General features: G+C 38.5%; 1 protein-coding gene across 1 annotated transcript; it reads right to left on the bottom strand.

Annotated features, from left to right (window-relative positions):
* Positions 1–1,041: 1,041 nt before the first annotated feature.
* On the bottom strand, positions 1,042–23,475 carry asic1a (acid-sensing (proton-gated) ion channel 1a). The gene is made up of 11 exons (XM_019124574.2): positions 23,239–23,475; positions 21,642–22,048; positions 15,311–15,506; positions 7,202–7,349; positions 7,008–7,135; positions 6,784–6,934; positions 5,286–5,342; positions 5,024–5,177; positions 4,126–4,217; positions 3,554–3,633; positions 1,042–1,555 (listed from the first exon to the last, which is right to left on the bottom strand). The coding sequence occupies exons 1-11, from the start codon at positions 23,335–23,337 to the stop codon at positions 1,436–1,438; spliced, it is 1,632 nt and encodes a 543-aa protein (XP_018980119.2). The 5' UTR covers positions 23,338–23,475; the 3' UTR covers positions 1,042–1,435.
* Between the last annotated feature and the right edge of the window lie 896 nt (positions 23,476–24,371).

Raw genomic sequence — 24,371 nt, 5'->3', positions numbered from 1 at the left:
CAGGCCTTTCAGAAACAGTTCAGCCAAAAATGAAAATTAGCTGAAAATGTACTCACCCTCAGGCCATCCAAGATCTAGATGAGTTTGTTCTTTCACAGGAACAGATTTGGAGAAATGTAGAATTTAGCATCACTTGCTCAACAATGGATGCTCTGCAGTGAATGGGTGCCGTCAGAATGAGAGTCCAAACAGCTGATAAAAACATCACAATAATCCACAAGTAATCCACAGCACTCCAGACCAGCAATGAATGTCTTGTGAAGCAAAAGCTGCATGTTTGTAAGAACCAAATCCATTATTAAGTATTTTTAATGTTAAACTAGCCAAAATATCTCTAATCCATAATAATGCTTACTTCAGTGAAGAAGTTCATCCTCTGTTGTCTCTCACATCAAAATCCACTGACATTTTTGTTTAGAACTGTTTTGGCTTGGAAACGGTGCTTTGTCTGTGCATATTTCTCTCCTGATTCAGAAAACACAACTTTTTCCCTGGAGAAAGCAATATTATGGATAAAAGACTTTTAGCCGAAAGCAACCGTTTGAATTTAAAAGTCTTGATGATGAATTTGTTTCTTACAAACATGCAGCTTTTCACTTCTCCAGATGTTAACAGATGGACTGGAGTGCTGTGGATTACTTGTGGATTATTGTGATGTTTTTATCAGCTGTTTGGACTCTCATTCTGACGGCACCATTCACTGCAGAGAATCCATTGATGAGCAAGTGATGTGATTCTACATTTCTCCAAATCTGTTCTGATGAAGAAACAAATGCATCTACATCTTGGATGGCCTGAAGGTGAGTACATTTTCAGCAAATTTTCTTTTTTGGGTGAATTCTTCAATTTATTATAAATTTTGAATGGCCTGAAGGTGAGTACATTTTCAGCAAATTTTCTTTTTTGGGTGAATTCTTGGGGGGGAGGGGGGGATTTTTTTCTTTTTTTTTTTTTTTTTTTTTTTTTTTTTTTTTTTTTTTTTTTTTTGTTTTTTTTTTTCTTTTCTTCCAGACTGGTTTTCTTTTTTGGGTGAATTCTTACAGTGCCTTCGCTTGTCACAATGCATTTACAGCCATATCATAGCCATTAAGATGCACAGAATTAATAAAATATGACATACAGTAACCCCTCAAGCTAGCAGATGCAATTCTGACGCAAAAGACCAGGCAGACAAAGATCAAACAATTTAATTAATATTAAACATTTTTGACATTCCTGACTTATAAATCAAAAGCAGGTTTTTCAGAAAACCACAAAACATTTTTTGAACAATCCTCAAAAATCACATAGGCATAAGAGAGAGAGTACAACCACAAGATGCCAGAACAATCTAGAGAAAACACAACCATGCTGGTGTTGAGATGCCATCTGCTAAAATTTAGAACATAATCTGAATATGACTGGCAGGCAAACAGCTGGAATTTCTGCAGGAATGTTAATGGAATTTACTGACGTGACATTTGACATCATCCAGGCCGAGTACAGTGCCGTGATCAGTGTTGTTGTTGTTGTGATGTTTCTTGTCGGAGCAGCGGCACAACCTGTATTTCATTACTTGACAGACAAAAAGGAAGACAAAAAGATGTTGTGATATTGTCTTTGAAGGGTTCACTCCAAAATTAAAATTCTTTAAATATTCAGTCTTTTGCTCACTAAAGCTGCATTTATTTGATCTAAAATACTGTAAAAACACTAATATTTGAAATATTATTTCAATTTAAAATAAAAGTTTTTTGTTTTTAAGGGGTAATATGATGCTGCTAAAAAGAACATTATTTTGTGTATTTGGTGTAATGAAATGTGTTTATGCGGTTTAAGGTTAAAAAAACACATTATTTTCCACATACTGTACATTATTGTTTCTCCTCTATGCTCGAGGTGTGCTGTGATTGGCCAGCTATCCAGCGTCTTGTGATTGGCTGAATGCCTCAAGCGTGTGACGGAAATGTTACGCCTCTTAACATATTGTAATGCCTTGTCCGGCCGGAGCGACAAGACAAAAACATAAAACCCATTATAAACGTGATATAAACATGATTTCTAGTCATGTTTTCTTTTGGAAGGCAAAAACAAAGTAGTTTCACTTTCTCAATGAAACAGCATCACACACCGCAGAGTGAGCAGAGACCAGAGGCCTAGAGTGAGCGGGCTTGAGAACGGCGCGGCCGGCGGATTCGACGAAGGAGCTTGCGGCAACCACATGTGACGACCCCGGGCTGGACGCTGCTTCATCCACGGTGAAAGCCAATTCTGCGATCCACAGTGCAAAGTTGATGTATTTCCTCAGCGACCAGCACGGATCAGCTCCAGGCATGATGAAGCGGATATAATCCTCTTTTGGAAGTCCAAACAAAGTAGTTTCTCTCTCACAGTGAAACACACAGCGTCTATACGACATGGCGTATTACAACAACAATACTACAACGAGAATAAAAGGTACGCCTTCTTTCTTTACGTGAACATCTGGGCAGCGTTATGCAAATCTTCCCACATACTGATGTAGATATGTGGGGGCGTGTTAGAACGAGCCATTTCAGGGGGGCGTGGAAATCTTTGGATTTGAGACTTTAGTCTTTGCAACTTTACAGATCTTCTTTATTCACCAAGAACTTGTAACACTCCAAAGAGAAAGGAAAAATGTAAATCGCATCATATGATCCCTTTAATATATTTTTAAATGTAATTGATTCCTGTGATCAAAGCTGAATTTTCAGCATCATTACTCCATCTTCAGTGTCACATGATCCTTCAGAAATCATTCTAATATGCTGATCTGCTGCTCAAAAAAAAAAAGGAAAAAAATGAAAGTGACGTGACGTGACGTACAGCCAAGTATGGTGACCCATACTCAGAATTCATGCTCTGCAGTTAACCCATCCAAAGTGCACACACACAGCAGTGAACACACACACACACCGTGAACACACACACCCGGAGCAGTGGGTATCATTTATGCTGCGGCGCCCGGGGAGCAGTTGGGGGTTCGGTGTCTTGCTCAGGGGCACCTCAGTCGTGGTATTACCGGCCCGAGACTCGAACCCACAACCTTAGGGTTAGGAGTCAAACTCTCTAACCACTAGCCCACGACTTGCCCTCAAGAAACATTTCTTATAATTATCAATTTTGAAAACTGTTTTGCTGCTTCATTTCTTTGTAGAAACCATTTTTGTTAGGATTCTTTGATGAAAAGAAAGACAATAAATATCTTTGATGTCACTTTTGATCAATTTAATGCATCATTGCTAATTAAAAGTATTATTTTTTTATTTTAAAAACAACTTTTCTTGACCCCAAATGTTTGAATGGCAGTGTATTTAAGCATGGCATGTTGCGATGGGTTATGTAGCAAGATATTTAAGTGAATATCGACTTTCTGCAGAAAAGTCTGTGTTCCACAGAAGAAAGAAAGTCATGTGGGTTTGGAATGTCATGAGGCTGACAGAATTTTCATTTGTGGTTAAAATATTCCCTTAGTAAAAATGTCACCACACAAATAAATCCCAGCAGAAATGTTTTGGATAGAACAGCCATACAGATACGTTATAAATCTTACCTCATAAAGGTAGTCAAAAAGCTCCAAAATCGTAAGAATGCTGGCTCCAATGAACAGCCCCATCTGTCCTCCGATATCACCTACCAACACACAAACAGACTGAACATCAATTCTTGAAGAAAACCTGAGAGGTGCAAAACTTATTGCCACAGTTTTAGGGTGTTGCTATACATTCGCTAAGATGTTTTGGCTAATTTCTAGGTGACTTATTATCCAAGTGTGTGATATTCTCTGTTTAGTTGAGAAAGAAATTAATACTTTTATTCAGCAAGGATGCATTAAATTGATCAAAAGTGACAGTGAAGACATTTATAATGTTACAAAAGATTTCTATTTAAAAAAATGCTGTTCTTTCTATTCATAAAGAAATCCTGAAAAATTGTATCAGTTTCCAAATCATCATATTAGAATGATTTCTGAAGATCATGTGACACTGAAGACTGGAGTAACGATGCTGAAAATTCATCTTTGATTAAATTAAAATAATTTACAATTTAAAATATATTCAAATAAAAACTGTTATTTGAAATTACAATAATATTTACTGTACATCGTGTATAGTGTTTACTTACCCAACAGACCAGCCACCTCATAGGCTTTCCTCTGCTCAATGGTTTCATAGTTCAGAGCCTCAAAGAACACGTCCAGCACCAGAACATTCTCCCTGACAGCACACACAACACGGTTTAGCATGCTTTCGGCGGTCCAGTATGGCAGATTATCAATTAAAATGCTAAAGTGACACATTATCCAACACTTTTGTCTTTTTAAAAATACACAGCACACTGTGGTATCTACACAGTTAATCAATTAAGGGTGCAGTATGTAATACTGACAGCCAGCGGTTGAAATAGGTACTGCAGTCTAAATTCTAAATATTGCAGAGCTGGTTGTTTCCCACGCCCCTCCTCCCCAGACTCCATGCTTATGGGGGATGCCAGATTAAGGACACACAACAGGAAAAAGCACAACTGACAATGGAAAGCGACAAGTCTTAAACGGTGATTTATCGCAGTTTTAATATGCCTCTGTTCACAGAAAATTTAGATGGGTTCCGAGGCTTTTTAGGTCAGGTCGAATCTGCGATCTCTGATCCAGTTTGAGCAGGAAGCTGCTCGTTTCCATGGCTGCAATACGTTATTTTTTCTGTCAACTGGCAACCCGGGCTATTTAAATCCTATTGGGTGAATTGGCAATGGGCAGAACCACACAGACCAAAACAAAAACAGACATTCCGACACAGAACACACATTTCAAAGTGAAATAACTGGCTGTAGCATTGTTTTTCTGAGAAACAAGTATGTGAACTAGTTATGTTTTCTAAATATCTGTAAACATGGCATTTTTATGCTTTAGTACAGTCAAAAAATTACATACATCACCTTTAAGAAATGTTCGAAACAGTCATTGTGATGGGAAACAGGTATTTCACCAAGGTAACAAAGCAATTAATGCTTATGAAACACTCACGTTATGTATTTCTCAGATTTGCTGTACTTCTTTGCAAGGTATTTGACTGACGCTTTGCTGGGGATCTTAACGAAGGACAGCTCTTTACTGTAGCGCGTGATGTTGCACGGAGTCTCGCATGAGCAGTAGTCACTCTCCTTCTCCACCAGGAAATCTGTGCAACCGGAACAAGACAAATTATAGCACTGTAAACATTAAAATCATAGCTCATCTGAAAGATAAACTGTGTTTCTGACATTGATTCATGACAAAAGTTACTTACCTAGTGCTGGATGTGCACATTCCTTATATAGCACAGGAGTGCAGTACTGCGCATCACCTGCAGGGGCAGTAAATGTCTAAGTATAGTTTGCTATATCAATTCTGTCATCATTTTCTTAGTTTTCAAAATTCTTGCCTTTTCTCAAAAGGTGACTATTAAAACCATTTTTGTTCATTGAAATAAAAAATAAATATTGGACGAAAAGCGGAAACATATCAACTAATTGAAATAAATACATTTAAGTATGTATATATATAACATTTTACATTATGTTTTCACTAGCTAACACTAGTTAACTACATCTCAAATTTACTAATACAGTATTAAAATCAATAGTTGTGATCAATAGTAATGCAATGTGAACTAACACGAACATGAATAATTTGATTAATAAATATTAACAAAGGTTTATAAATGCTGCAAAATATATATTGCTCATTCTTATCCTAACAAACAAGACCTTGTTGTAAAGTGTGACCAAAATACTAATAAAAATAACAAAAGCACTTAAAAAATTGCTAAAATAAATCATAAGATCAAAATGTTCTTAACACACAGTCCTTCTCAATTCATAATAAGTATTAAAAACCTCAAGCACTTCTTGTGCATCATAGCAGAGTACTTACTGCAGATATAAATTGCCTCTAGTTAAAATCCCACACTGATATATGTTAATTTATCCTTCTGTAATCAACTAAATTACATTTCAGTGCCAGTGGCGGTTTAACAGGAGCAGGTTTAATTTGGTTTCACTCGCTTGATTAACTTGACCTCAACGCAGCTGTGAACTCTAATTTTTTAAAGGCAGATACTTGAAGCACTGCTAGTATGTTATAAATGTGACTGTTAGTGTTAAACACAATTACAGCAACTGTAATCTAGAATGTGCACAATCACTAAAGACTTTAGGGTCAGGTTGAAGCATTTAACGTAACAGGACAATTTACTGTCCCACTATATAAACACTTCAAACTGACAAAAATTGTACTTTGTCATTATCAAGTGCAAGTGACATAAGAAAAAGAGAAGGACATAGAAAATCTTTTATTTTTATTTCATTTTAGTTTTAATTATTTTATTTTATGTATAACTTTTTTTTTTATGTATTTCTATAGCTTGTTTTATATAGCGTTTTTAATTTCAGTTTTAGTTTTTGGAATTTTAGTACGTCAGCTTATTTCAGTTAGTTGCTAAGAAAACATTTCTAATTTTCGTTTATGTTTCATAAGTTTTAGTTTTTCATCTAACATTGATTTTTTATTTCAGTTTTATTTAAATTATTGAAAAAAAAAAATTGTAACAGTTTAAGTTAACAACAACACTGACAGACAGTGGATAAAGCCATCATGTGAAGCAATCTGACATTTAATTTCACAACGCGGACAATAAATGATCCACTGTTTCACGGACCTGATGGACTCTTCTGAACTGAATCATTACAGTAACTGCAATATTAGAGTAAAATGCTTGTAATGCTGTAATCATTGCAGTGGCTCACCAGGCATATGCACCATGCGGCAGTTGCAGTTTTCCACCAGGTAGCGCGTCTCGCAGTCCGTTCGACAGGCGCTGATGCTGTACGCTTTGAAGTAGTCTGAGCTCGGCGGGGTTGACTTGCAGCTGCCCCACGGAGCAGGAAGATACACCAGCTGGAAAAGAAATAGTACTAGTGTAAAGAAACAACAAACACAGATATAAAGCACATATTAATATGACACTCACACGCTGCTCTTGGCAAGAAACGAACGTCTGGAATCCCGGTGCGACTCCGAAGCCCAGCTGATCTATAAACGAAGGCTCGTCCTGATTGTGAATCTGAACTTTGATTCCCGCCTCAAACGACAAGTCATCTGTGAGAGAAGACGAGAGAGTGAGAGGAAGGATATAAGTGTAGTGTGCATCTCGTGCGGCCTCACCTGTCTCTCCCCACACAGGTAAATATTCATCCTGCTGAATGTCCAACATGATCTCCAGGCCGTTCCCCATCCCTCCCTTCACGCTGACCAGCGGTGCGCCGGTGTCACCCGAGTTAAAGGTGTAACACTTCCCGTAACGCGTGAACACCTGAAAACACACAAAAGAAAATGAATGTAAACATTTTATAATAATGTTCTGTCTCTGATTTTGTTGTTTATTTCTACTGGGACAGTGCTTTGGAAACAGTGCAAGTACTAGATTGTTCATTCGGTGCCATTTTATTTTTGCATAATTTAATGTGAGATATGCTTGCATGTGCAAAAGGCAGCTTAGTTTAGGAGGAACTTTATAGTGTTCCTTTTTCAACACTAAATAATTAAACAAGTAAATAGATTATAGATAAGTAAATCAATAAATCAATAAAATTATCTACATCAACAGATGGTTAAAATAGTAACTAAAACAGTAAACAGTAACTCAAATTTTGAAATAAAAATACATTTTATTTTATATATTTGGTATTTTTATATTGACGTTTACACTACCATTCAACTGTCTGAGGTTGTTAAGTCTCTTCTGCTCATGAAGGCTGTATTTTTTTTTTTTGTGTTTGTGTTATGTTCATCAAGGCTTAAGATTTTTTTTTGTGTTAAAATAACTGTTTTCTCTTTGAATATATTTTAAAATGTAATTTATTTCTGTGGTGCAAAGCTGAATTTTCAGCAGCCTTTATTCCAGTCTTCAGTGTCACGTGATCCTTCAGAAATCATTTGATGCTCAATAAACATTTTTTTTTGTTATCAATATTGATAACATAGCTTGACATTTGACCCCCCCCACCCCCCAAAAAGTTGGGCTTTTATGTTTTAGCATTTATTTGAAATAGAAATCTTTTGTAACATTACAGATGTCTTTACTGTCACTTTTGATCAATTTACAACAAATGTTATGTGGAGATCATGAGACAAATAAAAGATCATTTCTACTCAAGATTTTCAACCGCTTTTGCTTCCAGACCCTGATATTATATTACATATTACATTACCCGAAACAGTGACAAAATTTGTTTGCATACAAATATTAAAATGTATTAATGTTTCCATAATATTTAATCCTCCAGCTTCACAGGCTTATTAATATTTAATCCTCCAGCTTCACTTTATTATATTCATTTTTAGTTCCCCCCTGCTGTCAGAAAAGACACACAGCCCCACTGAAATGATCCGAACGAAATAAAGAGATATTACAGGAGTTACATGAGTAGCAATTCTGTACACCGCTAGTAAAACGCTCGATTCTTGAAAACTGACATGAAGCATAAACAATGAGAGAGCAGGAGAGGAATAAAAAATGAAAAGTTCAATTTAGACCTGCTGAGAGTTATTAAAGGGAGCCGGTTCCTATGGAAACAGAGATCCAAGTGTGAAAAACACGGAAACACTCGCACGAACACACACCGCACTCGGCCCTCTCGCTGTATTCTCCTTGATTCGTTAATTAAATATTTAAAGTGTTTCAAGACATTTCCCTTTGAGCATGACTCCATCTGTCTGACTGTGGCATACATAGAGGGAGATCCTGAGAGGTTTCCAATCTCTGACCCGTCAGTCCTGCGTCAAAGTGACCTTCCCATACTGTCCACACCAGCATCCATTAGTGTTCATGTGTGTGCTACACAAACATACTGCATCAATACTGCAAATCCTGCCACAAAAACATCCCTGTGTGCCGTCCACTGAGACTCAATGACCTTGTAGAACCACCTGAATTGACATTAACAGAGAAAGATAGCTCATGTTAGCTGTGCATCTTGAGAAATCAAAGGAGATGACAACAAAAGACCTGTCAGAACTTCGGGGTCAGTAAGATTTTATTTTATTTTAGAGCAAAAGAGACTTTCAAAAGCATTATAGAAATTGTACGGATTTTTATAAGCATTGAGTTTCTATAATTCTTCTCTTAACAAAGATACTCAAAACTAAAAAAGGTTTCAAACTGTTTCAGATTTGCCAAAATACTAATTTAAGCACACTATATTAAGAGATCTTAATATGATCTCAAATATTTCTCACCACATTTTTCCAAAACAAAATGATTTGAGCTTCTATCCACACTGATTTTATAGCTGTATACTCTTACAATATGTCAGAAATATTCTCATTTGTGTCTATTTTTATTTTACTAAGAAATAGAGGAAACATCTCAGATAATACAACATCTCTGAAATGTGTTTTTAACTCTACATACAGACACAACAGCCTAAAAATACAGCATTCATGGCACAAGATAGCAAGATGCATCCATCTAGTGCATGTTTGCTTAGAAAAAAAACTACAAAACAGAAAAGAAGAAACATTCTACGGTTCAACTTGGTATCAACTTTATGCACAAATGTATACTGATATCTCACTATGTGAGCTAACCAACATATCCTGCTCAAAAAAAAAAGAAAAAAAAAAAAAAGGTCATCCAGCCTTGCCAAACTGAACCTGCTCTTTTTGGCTAACTTTCCAAAAGTTAGGGGCACTTGTCAGCTATAGGCCAGTTTGGGAAATCATCTTAACCAGACTAACCACCCTGGGCAGTTTTGTTCATCAGGACGGGATGAGAAATGTCATCTATAGCCACAAACCCTGTAGCATTTCTTTGCACTTCCAATCTCTCTGACTGCCTGAATCATGGCTATGTGTGATATGAGAGACCTGTGTGCTGCAGGAGCTGAGGAGAAGTCATTAAACAGCAGAGAGAAAGATAGATGGAGGACACTGACATGGAGAGAAACAAACTGATATGGATGATCATGTTCTTTGGCTGATAAATTGAAAACAAGACGCATTGCACCTTGTAGAGGCAAACTATTGCATCAATTATTGCATCAGCATAGCATGCTAAAAACATTAGAAAAATGTCAGTTCCTTATTATTTTGTCTCTACCAACTTTTTAATGCACGTCCAAAAAGCATTTTAATGGGCTAATTGTGTTAAAGATGCATAGATTAGTCAGTTAGTATTTGATAGCCTGTGCATTTCTCATTGGTTCTTTATGCTAACACCTCCCCTCCCTCTCCACCACCGTCATCCGCTCTCTCCTTCGGCAAACACTCTGGAGTCCAATTAGCTGTCATGATTAACTGTAAACATCATTTACGTGGGGTGGGAGCACAGACAGCATGCAAAGGCACTTTAATCAATGTCTCATTAGCACGTGAGATTATTCATTGCACAATAATTTATTCATCTGCGACTGAAGATCTGAAAAATTGACTTTAGTTATTAAAGAAGTCTCTGTGCAGAAAAAAAGAGGTGTGTGACTTTTTCTCACACAGCTCTATATATTTTTTTTAAGTGCCAGCTAGTATTTTATGGTTTCTCTTATGTTTGCCAAGGTTGTATTTATTTAAACAAAAATAGAGCAAAAAAGTAAAATTGTAAAATATTATTTCAGTTTAAAATAACTGTTTTATATTTGAATATATTTTAAAATGTAATTTATTTCTGTGATGCAAAGCAGAATTTTCAGCATCATTACTCTAGTGTCACATGATCCTTCAGAAATCATTCTAATATGCTGATTAGAGGCTCAAGAATCATTTCTTATTATGTTGAAAACAGTTGTGCTGCTTCATATTTTTGTGGGAACTGAGATCAAGATTTTTCGATAAACAGAAAATTCAAAAGAACAGATTTTTTTTTGTAGCATTCAGTTTGTCTTTACTGTCACTTTTGATCGATTTTATTCATCTTTGCTGAATAATATTATTAATTTATTTAAAGAAAATCTTTCTACCCCCAACTTTTGAATGGTATTGTATAAACATGAGGCAAATTCATGATAAATTCAATTATTTAAAAATACACAGCTAAATATTACATTTTGAAATAATTATAATGTAAGAATGATAATTAAAATAATGAAATATTAATTCAACAGAGTACATACAAATTATGATACAGAAATTATGGATACAGAAGAGAAAGTCAAGACCTCTAACAGGCCAAAAAATAAAATAAAATAAAAATAAAAAAATCTAATATTTGATGTTTTTTAAAGAACTAGCTACTTCTGTAAGAACTTTTTAATAAATCGCATGAAAAAAAAAACATAAGATTTATGCTTCAAATGATTAAAAAAAGTCACCAAGTGCACCCTATTTGTGGAAAGTGCCAAATAAAGCAGTTTGGAAAGTCTATAAACAGCATTTGAGCCAAATGACTTCCATCGTCAGGGCCAATGAAGCAAGCAATTCCCCTCCCAGAACGAAACCCATCAAGCATTTAATTGTAGCTACGCAGAGCTGAAAACCACAAAATAGAGCCGGCTGGCCGTGAAGACAGACCGAGGAGAGCCATCCCTCAAATTCCATTAACAATTACAAAAAAAAGTCTGGTGCACTTCAGTGGGCTATTTTTTCCCAAAGCACTGAGTCAGTAAAGACAGAGATAAAGAATAGACTGTCCCAGACACTCTCTCACACATCACACCAAATCTAGTATTTAACACTGAACTATTTCATAGGCTGCAGTGTATTTTGAACCTGCAGCGGGAATTTAAAGCAGCCAGGAGCAAACGCGATTGTGGGCTTTCTTCAAAGCATTGCATGGAAGGTGAGCTAAAGTCATCGGGGAATCAGAAACATGCAGAGGTTTCGGGAGACTCTCTGCTCATCAGGGAACTTCTAATGCTGTTATACAAGCATTTATATTTAGAGATGGAAAAATCCCTGTACAATATGCTCATGTTGGCATTTGGGTAAGTAGGGCATTATGACCAACACACGCACAAACACACATAAAAGACTTCAGATGCTTCAGATGGGGATGGGGGAGTCAGTTCCACATGTCGCCATGGAAACTTGAAGAGAAACGTGGTTACATCACCAAAGCAACCTTTTCAGCATCATAGTCCTCACAGCGTCATAGTGAACTCCTGCTCCAACGCTCGTTTTCAGTAATGAGCTGCTGCTCACATCTGCTCTAATCGCTTACAGTTAAACATTTAGGTTTGAGTCACTGGCTTCCCAGACACAAAAAGTACTGTAGCAGTGGTTTCAGATGGCAATACCATGGTACACTGATGCATATACCATGGTATTTAATGATTACCACATGCATGTATCATGGTATTACATGCATGAGAAGTACACTGTAAAAAAGGATTTTTCATGGCTGTAAATAAATCAAGATTATTGGAGTAGGTTTTACAAGAAAATTATGGACGCTTGTTGACTCCTTGGGATAAAAAAAATTTAAAAAGGTATTTTGCTACTCTTTATCTTACAATTCAGACATTTTTCTTTGTAAATCTGGGTTTATATCTCGCAATTTAGACTTTTTCTCGCAATTCTGTGTTTATATCTCACAGTTCAGACTTTTTATTTTTCACAATTTTGAGTTTATAACTCACAGTTCAGACATTTGTCTCATGATTTTTAGTTTATATCTCATAATTCAGCCCTTCTTTTGCAGTGTTAAGTTTATATCTCACTATTTCAGGCTTTCCCCCCCAAAATTCAGGGTTTATATCTCACAATTCAGACTTTTTTCTCATGATTCTGAGTTTCTCACATTTCAGACTTTTCCCCCCTAAATTCAGTTTATATATATCCCAATTCAGACTTTTCTCACAATTCTTAGTTTATATCTCATCATTTAGCCTCTTTTTTGTAGTTTTAAGTTTATATCTCACAATTCAGACTTTTCTCACAAAATTCAGAGTTTATATCTCACAATTCAGACTTTTTTCTCACGATTCTTAGTTTATCTCAAAATTGCAGTTTTTAGTTTATATCTCATAATTCAGACTTTTCTCACAATTCTGAGTTTATCTCACAATTTCAAACTTTTCCCCCAAAATTCAGAGTTTATATCTCACAATTCAGACTTTTTTCTCGCGATTCTTAGTTTATCTCACAATTCAGACTTTTTTCTCACGATTCTTAGTTTATATCTCAAAATTGCAGTTTTTAGTTTATATCTCATAATTCAGCCTCTTTTTTGTAGTTTTAAGTTATATCTCACAATTCAGAATTTTTTCTCATGATTCTTAGTTTATATCTCATAATTGCAGTTTTTAGTTTATATCTCATAATCCATCCTCTTTTTTTGCAGTTTAAAAATTAATATCTCCCAATTCAGACTTTTCTCACAATTCTGAGTTTATCTCACAATTTCAAACTTTTCCACCCAAAATTCAGTTTATATCTCACAAATCAGACTTTTTTCTCATGATTCTTAGTTTATATCTCATAATTGCAGTTTTAAAATTTGTCTCATAATTCAGCCTCTTTTTTGCAGTTTTGAGTTTATATCTCACAATTCAGACTTTTCTCACAATTCAGAGTTTCTCACAATTTCAGACTCCCCCCCACCCCAAAATTCAGTTTATATATCACAATTTAGACGTTTTTCTCACGATTCTTAGTTTATATCTCATAATTCAGCCTTTTTTTTGCAGTTTTAAGTTTATATCTCACAATTCAGACCCCCCCCACCAAAATTCAGATTTTATATCTCATAATTCAGACTTTTTTTTTTTGCAATTTTAAGTTTATGTCTCACAATTCAAACTTTTTTCCTCACAATTCTGAGAAAAGGGGCAGAATCGGGAGGTGTAAACTCAGAATTCACAGAAAAAAAGTCAGAATTTCATGTTAAATAAATTGTTAATTATTTACTTCCTTTGTAAATATTTGTGAAATATGCACTTTCCGAATTAAAATAGTTTCAAAGTAAACATACACCAATGTGCTTAAAAGATTACATGGCATATGCACAAAAAATGGGACTGAAGTTTATTTTCTGCTGCAGCAGTCATGTCAGTAGTTCAGATTTCACAGATTTTAATTTGCATTCCTGTAGTGCAAATGGAAGTGCTTGGTACTAGCAAAGCCAAGGTCATGGGTTTGATTCCCAGAAAACACCTCACAGATACAATGTACTCCTTGTATGGCAAAGCAAAACTGTTCTTATCTGATACGATTCACTATGATAAGTCTAAAATAATAAATATATATGTTTTGCATGTTTACGTATTTTAATGAAACAAAGGTTCTTCTTCTATTTTGATGGATAAGGAACATACTTGCTCAAATAACAAATTTTTCAGGTTATGCATCAACCATCAGATTCATCTGAAGAAAAACTCTGCAAGTCATTTACAATTCTATGTTTCAGCCACAGTTGGTGAAAGAAAGGCTTTCTTAAAGATGACAATTTACAACAAATAACCTTTAATGTAAATACCTTTAACAAAGGTTTATCATCTGCAAATCACTACTTTTCATGAGTTTAAGGTCAGTAAGCTTGTTTTTAAACAAATGAATACTTTCATTCAGAAAGATGCATTAAATCGATCAAAAGTAAAAATGATGTAACTTACAAAAGATTTCAAATAAATGCTGGTCTTTTGAATTTTCAGGGTCTTTGGAATTCACCATAAAATGTATTCAACATTGATAAAAGTAAGAAATGTTACTCAAGCAGCAAATCAACATATTAGATTGATTTCTGAAGGATCATGTGACACTGAAGACTGCAGTAATGATGCTGAAAATTCAGCTTTGATCACAGGAATAAATTACATTTTAAAATATAGTTATTTTAAATTGTAAAAATGTTTAAAAATATTACAGTTTTTACTGTTTTTTAACAAATAAATACAGCCATGTTAATTTCTTTCAGAGACATTAAAAAACCTTGCTGACCCCAAACTTTTGAAGCGTAGTGTACAAATTAAAATTTCAATGCACTTCTACTCACAAAACAGCTGCTCTGCACGCAAACATCCTTATTTGAGCTCTGGTTTTGCCATGTTGCCAGACACATAAAAGAAAGGTTTTTTTTGTTAGTGTTGCAAAATGAAAGCGATAAAACAACTCAACAGCACAATGTGAACCCTGGAAAATCTCGAGAACTACAAACTTGATTCCAGCGGTGTAAATGATTGGACTGTCAAATATCACACCCCAGCATTTGGCTGAAACCTAGAAAAAGCCTCCAGCGCTCTGTGAGAGATTCGCATCAAATAAATACACCAGGGCTGCAGAATAGGACTTGAAGTGAAAAGAGCTCAAAGAAATTTATCACTGTGCATCTCTAGAGTGCCTCACCACGCTGAAGTCTTCGGCGCGACACGGTGAACCTCTGAACTGGCAGGAGAGCAGCATGTCTTTTATGTCGTGTCCTGTTCTATTATAGAACTCCCACATGTTGAAGGGTCGCGGCTTAAAGGAGCGAAAGTCTGCTTTGCTCTTGAGAACCTCCATCACGCTTTCTTCGACCAGGTGAGTGTCCCGTATCTCATGTCTATAGAGACAGACAACAAAAAAACAGAAGAACATGAGAGCACGCTCTTAAAAATAAAGGTTCTAAATAGGTTTTATTGCAGCTATACCATAGAAGAAGCTATTTTAATTCCCAAAAGAACCTTTCAATGAACAGTTGTTAAAAGAACCATTGTTTCTAAGTGTGAAGAACATTTCACTTTTCCGTGGATATTAAAGGTTCTTCATGGAACTACACGATGCTTTTATTTTTAGTGTTAAAGTTGTCAAAATGCATTCATTTTTTAAATCATTTTTTTTTTATTAAGAGGCTCCCTGCTGAAACATACAGCTTAAGTCTAACGTGGTCTGTAGCTGTCCACCAAACCAGTTTGCACGGGTCAGGACGGTTGGGTTTTATGGTTTCAGAGCAGTTTTGTCAGCTGGTCAACATGGGAGAACAGCTAAACCGGTTTAAACCAGCAAAGGCAAGCAAACTTTAGGCTGGTTTAAGCTTTAACTTTCAACAAGGTTGGTTTGTTTGAATTTATTTATTGTTAAAATTCATATCTAATTTCAAAATGCATCTTATTAATCCTATTATGAAATATTTATCCATTCATATGTTTTCTATGTTCATTTATTTATTTATTTATTTATCTATCTAAATGCCATAACTCAATCTTCATTGTGAAATGACAGACATTTTTCAAAATATCTTCTTTTGAGTTCCACAGATAAAAGGAAGTTATGTCATGGTCCTGCCATCATGTCCTGACTTTTCTCTAGTCTAGAGGCAGGATCATGACAGACCCGTGTTTTGTGTACAAGCACATGGCCTTGTCTTTGGGCCATGTGCTTGTGTTGTCTCGTTCCCTTGCCCCCGCCCCCCTTGTTATCCTAGTCTTGTCGTGATTGTCCTATCTGTGCCACCTGTCGTGTCTTGATTAGTTCCCTATTTAGATCTCCTAGTGTGCTCTGTCTTTTGTCGGTTCATTGTGATTGTTTCCTCAAAACTGTTCCTGATATATGTTGCTACCTGTCAGCCTCGTGAGTTTATCCTTGTCATCCCTGAAGAAGTCTTTGTAATACCGTGAGTGTTTGTTTATAGTTAGTGTTTAGTGTCTTTTTCTGGTCAGCCCTGTCTTGTTTGGTTATTTAGTCCTTACCCTAGCTATTGTTTCCCCCTCGTGGGTTTTGTTTTCCCCTTTTGTCATCAATAAACCCTTTGTGTTGAGAATCCTGTCTGCACTTTGAGTTCCTCCCTTACCAACCCTTAACAGAATGAACCGACCAAAGACCTCAGCAGACAGGAGGTCCTCCAGCCCACTACACCAGTGGGAGTTCCGCCAGCAATGCTGGAAGTCATCCCCCACCGACAGGAAGGGGATCACCCTCCCATACTCTCCCGAGGGTGAGTGGATCCTTCATAATTATGCCCGGCTGTGGGAGAAGTTCTCCCAGGAGGAGCCGCAGGCCTCCCCCCAGGGGTCCCCACCATCGACCCAGCTGCCAGTGATCCCAGAGGGTCGTCTCCTGGCCGTCACAACACTGGGGGAACAGGCAGATTCCCCCCAGAGTCCTGAGGCGCCTTCCACAGCCAACAGTCTCCCCAGGAAGCGAGGGAGACGATTGTCGTGGGAGTCAGCTTCAGAGTCGTCGGCATCAGAGTCTGCTCTGCCTGAGGCCAAACTCCCCCAACCCGTCTCGGTTCCAGCTGTGACCTCTGCACGGCGGCCAAGGAGGAAGAGGAAGAAGGGGCCTGCCGGTCCTGTGACCCTGTCTCCTCCCGAGCCAGCAGCGGAGAGCGCTGGCGTGCCCGAGCCAGCAGCGGAGAGCGCTGGCGTGCCCGAGCCAGCAGCGGGAGAGCGCTGGCGTGCCCGAGCGAGCAGCGGAGAGCGCTGGCGTGCCCGAGCGAGCAGCGGAGAGCGCTGGCGTGCCCGAGCGAGCAGCAGAGAGCGCTGGCGTGCCCGAGCCAGCAGCGGAGAGCGCTGGCGTGCCCGAGCCAGCAGCGGAGAGCGCTGGCGTGCCCGAGCCAGCAGCGGAGAGCGCTGGCGTGCCCGAGCCAGCAGCGGAGAGCGCTGGCGTGCCCGAGCCAGCAGCGGAGAGCGCTGGCGTGCCCGAGCCAGCAGCGGAGAGCGCTGGCGTGCCCGAGCCAGCAGCGGAGAGCGCTGGCGTGCCCGAGCCAGCAGCGGAGAGCACTGGCGTGCCCGAGCCAGCAGCGGTGAGCGTGCCCGAGCCAGCAGCAGAGAACGCTGGCATGCCCGAGCCAGCAGCGGAGAGCGCTGGCGTGCCCGAGCCAGCAGCGGAGAGCGCTGGCGTGCCCGAGCCAGCAGCGGAGAGCGCTGGCGTGCCCGAACCAGCAGCGGAGAGCGCTGGCGTGCCCGAACCAGCAGCGGAGAGCGCTGGCGTGCCCGAACCAGTAGCGGAGAGCGCTGGCGTGCCCAAGCCAGCAGCGGAGAGCGCTGGCGTGCCCAAGCCAGCAGCGGAGAACGCTGGCATGCCCGAGCCAGTGAATAAGAGAACAGGTTTCAAGTCTGCTGTCGTGAGGGCGGAGGAGAGAGCCGCGGCCGACTCTGCAGCAGAAACTTTGATACAGTCTGTCTCGTCTCGTAAGGAGATGCCGGTTATTATTGCCGCCAAAGCCTTGTCTGATTATTTGTCCCGTCTTGTCCAGATCCTGGAAATCCCCGCCAGTCCTGTCTTGTCCCCTGACCCTGTCCCCAGAGATCCCGAGCCAACCACAGTTAGTGCTACTCCTGACCCAGTTTCTGTCTCCCCTGATCTTGCCCCGTGTCCTGTGAACGTTGCCCCGTGTCCCGTGAGCGTTGCCCCCATGTCCAGCTGATGTTGTCATGTGTCCTGTTGATGTTTCCCCGTGTCCCGTAGGTGTTGCCCCGTGTCCCGTGAGCGTTGCCCCATGTCCAGCTGATGTTGTCATGTGTCCTGTTGATGTTTCCCCGTGTCCCGTAGGTGTTGCCCCGTGTTCCCCGTGAGCGTTGCCCCATGTCCAGCTGATGTTGTCATGTGTCCTGTTAATGTTTCCCCGTGTCCCGTAGGTGTTTCCCCATGTCCCGTAGATGTTTCCCCGTGTCACGTGAGTTCGGTGTTGTCATGTCCTCTGTTGTAAATGGTCCTGAGACCACTCCCCACCCTAGACCACCCAGACCTGCCCGAACCCCTCGTTGTCAGCCTTCGTCCCGTCCTCCTAAGACTCCTACCCCACCCCACCCACCCTGGTCTGTCCCCCCATGAACTTTGTGTGGTCCCGCCTCCTCCCCTTCCCCTGTTTGTTTTCTTGATATGCCACCCTAACCCTATTGTTGTGTTTTCATGTTTGCCCTTATTACTATTTGTCATGTCGTGTTGGTTTTTGTCTCTGTCCCAGTCAGTCATGTCCCGCGTTTGATGTTCCCTTAGGGAGCGTCTGGAAGCCGCTCCTTAAGGGAGGGGTTCTGTCATGGTCCTGCCATCATGTCCTGACTTTTCTCTAGTCTAGAGGCAGGATCATGACAGACCCGTGTTTTGTGTACAAGCACATGGCCTTGTCTTTGGGCCATGTGCTTGTGTTGTCTCGTTCCGCTTGCCCCGCCCCCCTTGTTATCCTAGTCTTGTCGTGATTGTCCTATCTGTGCCACCTGTCGTGTCTTGATTAGTTCCCCTATTTAGATCTCCTAGTGTGCTCTGGTCTTTTGTCGGTTCATTGTGATTGTTTCCTCAAACTGTTCCTGATATATGTTGCTACCTGTCAGCCTCGTGAGTTTATCCTTGTCATCCCTGAAGAAGTCTTTGTAATACCGTGAGTGTTTGTTTTATAGTTAGTGTTTAGTGTCTTTATCTGGTCAGCCCTGTCTTGTTTGGTTATTTAGTCCTTACCCTAGCTATTGTTTCCCCCTCGTGGGTTTTGTTTTCCCCTTTTGTCATCAATAAACCCTTTGTGTTGAGAATCCTGTCTGCACTTGAGTTCCTCCCTTACCAACCCGTAACAAGTTATGCAAATCAGGGATTTATTATTAACTAAAACTATTAAAAACCTTTTGTTAACTGAAATAAAGCTGAAATAAATAAAATATACTGTATATATTAGATGAAAAACAAAAGCACATTACAAAATTACTAAAAACATAAGTTCAAGGTAAAGTGAAAATACAATACTAAAAAATAAAAACGAAATAAAGTAATACTAAAATAACACTAGGATTAGTCACATAATTAAAAAAAAGATCTGTTGCAAAATACTTCATCTTTGTTTGTGTTTCACAGAAGAAAGGAAGTCAGGTTTGAGTAAATGATGACAGAACAGGTGCTACACAAATAAAGAAATTGAAAATTTAGAGGCAAACTTTAGATTGAATCTCAATTGGTCTACACACATAACTGAGCTCAAATAATAGCACAATGTCAATATTTATTTTATGCCCTTCCCTTGATGCAGCAAAGCTGTGCATGTTCTATTCAGCTGTCCTTTTAGGAAGATGAAAATATTCAAGGTTAATTCTCTGTAAACATGTCGAAAAGTGCCTCACTGGACTGAATACAGAATAAAACTGAGAAAAGGAGAGACAGTGTGTGTGTGTGTGTGTTTGTCACTGTGTAGAAGCACTTGGAATGCAGAAGCAGGCATGACTGAAGTCCAATTCAAACCCACATCACATCACATCACAGCTGCCGGGTGTTACAACACTGCAGTAACTGAATCACGCTTTCCTAATGCCAGATGGAAGTGGATATCGATGCTCATGCCAAAGATTTCATTTTACTATATAAATATTTTAACACTGGACCTGCACCTCAGCAATCCAGAAAAGAACCGTAGCATCTGATTTTACACGGTCTTTATGTCACACTTAAAAATATAGCCTCTTTATTGGCCTTTATGGTTCAGCAAAGAACCTTTAGCATCCAGTGAATCTTTCCAGGTTCAGTGGAAAAAAGGTTCTTTAGATGATTAAAATATTCCTAAAGGAAGATTTCACCAAAAAGGTGAAATTTTCCGAAAATGTACTCACCCTCAGGCCATCCATGATGTAGATGAATATGTTTCTTCATCTGAAAAGATTTAGAGAAATGTAACCTTACATTTGCTCACCAGTGGCTCCTCTGCAGTGAATGGGTGCCGTCAGAATGAGAGTCCAAACAGCTGATAAAAACATCACAATAATCCTCAAGTAATCCACCTGACTAAAGTCCATCATCTTGTTAAAAAACTGCATGTTTGTCATAAAAATGTCTAAATGATGAATTTACTTCATTTCAGACAATAATGTTGCTTTCTCCAGTGAAAAAGTCGATTTGTCTGAATCAGGACAGAAATCTGCTCAGATCAAGCCCCGTTTACAAGCCAAAACAGTTCACAACAAATACATATATTGGTGGATTTTGATGTGAGAGGGCAACGGGGTGGACTTTTTCTCTGGAGGAAGCGTTATTGTGGATTAGTGACCCGTATTTTGGCCAGAAGTGATGATTTAAAGTTAAAACACCTTAATGGTGGATTTGTTTCTTACAAACATGCAGCTTTTAATTTCACAAGACATTCATTGCTGGACTGGAGTGGTGTGGATTACTTGTGGATTATTGTAATGTTTTTATCAGCTGTTTGGACTCTCATTCTGACGGCACCCATTCACTGCAGAGGATCCATTGGTGAACAAGTGATGCAACATTTCCCCAAATCTGTATCTGTTCTGATGAAGAAACAAACTCATCTACATCTAGGATGACCTGAGGACGAGTCATTTTTCAGCAAATTTTCATTTTTGGGTGAACTGCTCCTTTAAGAACTGATCACTGAAAGGTTCTTTGGTGAAGGAAAAATGGTTCTTCTATGGCATCGATGCAACCCCAGTCATTTTTCAGTTTGGAAGCTTTAGTGCACTTTCCTCAATTAAAAAATAAACAATAATCAGACTGCATCTTTCAATTTGCCAAAAAAGCACTTAGGATGAAGAGGCAGGAGTGACAGAAATATATACGATGTCATGACTTCAGCATCAGGGCCTCCCCAGAGCTCTGCTTTTTCATTTCCGCTCCTCAAGTTCAATAGAAGCATGCTAAACATTTACACTCAGTGTGCTTGTGCATTCACGCGGGGAATACGGGAGCATAATCTACTGAGCGAGTGACTCATGCTCATTATTAAAACTTAACCACAGCCGACTGATACAAATTCACCAACCTGGAGTTCAGCAGTGCCAGCAGCTCGCCCGCGTGGTACAGGTCGTTGCGTGTGATCCTGCTGAAGCGGATGGAGTTGAGATTGCAAATCGTCACCGCTGGGAAAACCATCATGGGCATTGTGATCTCATCCAGTTTAGTGACGTGAGGGTACTCCAGGTAGAACTGAATCCGATCGACGCAGACGTACATGAGAAAGGTCAAGGAGCTGAGGAAAAACACCACCCAGAGGCAGCATTTGGCTGTGATCTTCTCATAGGAGAAGATATGAGAGATGCCGTGTAGAGTCGAGGTGTGAGCGAACACTTGGAGAGGAGGCGGCTGGTCGTAATCAATGTCCATAGGTTCCACTTTAAGATCCATCACTGACGTCTTCATCACACAGTTCTTAAAGCTGTGAAACTCTTCCTAAGATGTTAAACACAGAGGGACACGTTTTACTTCAGTAGTTCTTGTGATCATAAGTGAGTCATCGTTCGGCAAAGATGTTATATTGAGATGAAACTCTATTAAACTGGGCTGGAAACTGAAAGGTTATTGAAATGTCACTACATGTTCTTTACAGTGGGATTTTAGTATTATTAATGAACCATTATAGCTTTAAAAAAAAGAAAAAAAATTGAATTACCTTTTAATTTTACATTTTCAGTTTTTGTTTTAATATTTTGTTAGTTTTAGTAATTTTGTTATATGTTTTTGTAATTTTTATTAGTTTTTATTTCTTTTTAGCTTATTTGATTTATATTTTTAGTAATTTTAGTACTTTAAATAAAAAATTCTGAAGCAACATTTCAAATTTTCATTTAAGTTTTCCATCTAATATTATAGGTATTTATTAATATTATGCATTATTAATCTATTTAATATTTTATTTTAGCTTTATTTCGCAAAATGATTGTGAAGTTAGGTATTTTTAAGTAAAGTAGTTTTAGTTAACAATAACACCACTGATAGACAGTTAATAAAGATATTATGTGAAGCCATCTGAGATTTTATTTCACATCACAGACAATAAATTACCCTGTTCGCTATATTTCAAGTTTATGTTTTGCATCTAATATTTATATTTTATTACAACTTTATTTTAATTAACAAATGAAAACTTTTTTGAAACTATAAGAAGTGAAATGACTAATTATCAAACACAATGTCATCTTGGCATCTCCCTAGAAATATACAGGCTATATCACAATACCAGGGGCCTTCAACAGGGGGCCTGTCAATTAAAGTAAAATTGTAATAAAATTAAAACATAACGTGCAAGTATACGACTTTGTACATCAATGCTTCTTCTCTGTATATAGTTCAAACACCTAAAGAGAGCTTGTAAAGGGCAATTTGCTGCCTACGCCAAGTTCCCAATGGCATTTAATTATAGTCTACAGACCAGCTGACAGGAAAATCTCATAATCAGAACAACATATTGCAACCCAAAATCAAACATGTTTGCATGAAGACAATTAAAGCCTTTTGTTCATTCATTTGTGATATTTTCATGACAATTAATCAGGCACCTATTCTCACGAACACACACAGACAGTCAGAGCGAGCGACAGAGACTGGAACAGCAGCGTCACTTGTAGCGCACGAGCGTTTACCTGAAGCACCTCAGAAAGATGCTGGACCTGAAAACCGATGCCAGTTATCCGAACATTGCTCCGGTGCTCGTGCAGATATCCGCCGATCCCGCCGTCCATCCGACAGACTGATGGAGAGCCATGTCTGTGTGGAAATGATGATCGTGCGCTGGATGCTCTCGTGTGACGATCCTGAAGCTCTAATGGCTGAAGACAAGGATCGTGAGTGTGTGTGTGTGTGTGTGTGTGTGTGTGTGAGAGAGAGAGAGAGAGTGAGTGGGTGGGTGGGATGTTTTGTGGGCGTGAACACACAGAATTATGAATCCAGTAGACTATAAGAAAACCTACCATAAGAGTATTACCGTTTTTGGACATGTACCATGATAATGCCAGGTACTATAATTGTACATGTCTAAAATATTATGGTAGTATCATGCAATACCATGGTACTTTTTGCGCAAATTTTTGTAAGTATAGCCTATTTTGTTTATTGGACATATATCACGGTAATAACATGGTGTTACGTGTACCCTGGAGTATGTACTGTAAATGCTATGGTATAGTAGTAATTCAGTACCATATAGGTATACGGTAGAATGCTGTTAATATCATGGTACTCTTTGGGCATGGTTTTGTAATTTTGTAGCCTGTTTTGTTTATTGGACATGTATCATGGTTATAATACCATGGTATTCTGTTATGTACTGTACCTTGGAGTATGTAAATACCATGGTACAGTGCATAAATATAGTTATTCAGTACCATATTACAGTATATGGTATTTCACAGAATGCCATGTTAATACCATGGTACTTTTTGAATGTGTTTTGTAAGTATAGTAGCCTATGTTGTAATACCATGGCATTATATGAAGTACAGTACCTTGTGTAGTATGTAAATATCATGGTGTATAAATATAGTAATTTAGCACCATGGTATATGATACTTCATATATAATACCATGGTACTTTTAAGTACATTTTTGTAAGTAGAAGCTTATGTTGCAGCTATTTTTTCTGCACATGCACAATGGTAATTCCATGGTATAAAGTATCATATATTTAAGCATCATATATGATTCTTCACAGAATACCATGTTAAAACCATGGTACTTTTGAGTACATTTTTATAGTAGCCTGTAGCCTTGTTTTTTT

The sequence above is a fragment of the Cyprinus carpio genome, chromosome A8 (assembly GCF_018340385.1).
Source record: "Cyprinus carpio isolate SPL01 chromosome A8, ASM1834038v1, whole genome shotgun sequence".
Classification (NCBI taxonomy): domain Eukaryota; kingdom Metazoa; phylum Chordata; class Actinopteri; order Cypriniformes; family Cyprinidae; genus Cyprinus; species Cyprinus carpio.
The sequence above is the reverse complement of the archived record's forward strand: the minus strand, read 5'-3'. Positions and strand labels throughout refer to the sequence as shown.

Bases quoted from the DNA above. Each gene is read 5' to 3' on its own strand.
- asic1a (XM_019124574.2), bottom strand. From the start codon at position 23,337: ATGGACGGCGGGATCGGCGGATATCTGCACGAGCACCGGAGCAATGTT. The intron at 5,343-6,783 runs GTGAGCCACTGC...CTGCCCCTGCAG, and splicing joins CCGCATGGTGCATATGCCTG to GTGATGCGCAGTACTGCACT. The intron at 4,218-5,023 runs GTGAGTGTTTCA...GTGTGCTGTCAG, and splicing joins AAATCTGAGAAATACATAAC to GGAGAATGTTCTGGTGCTGG.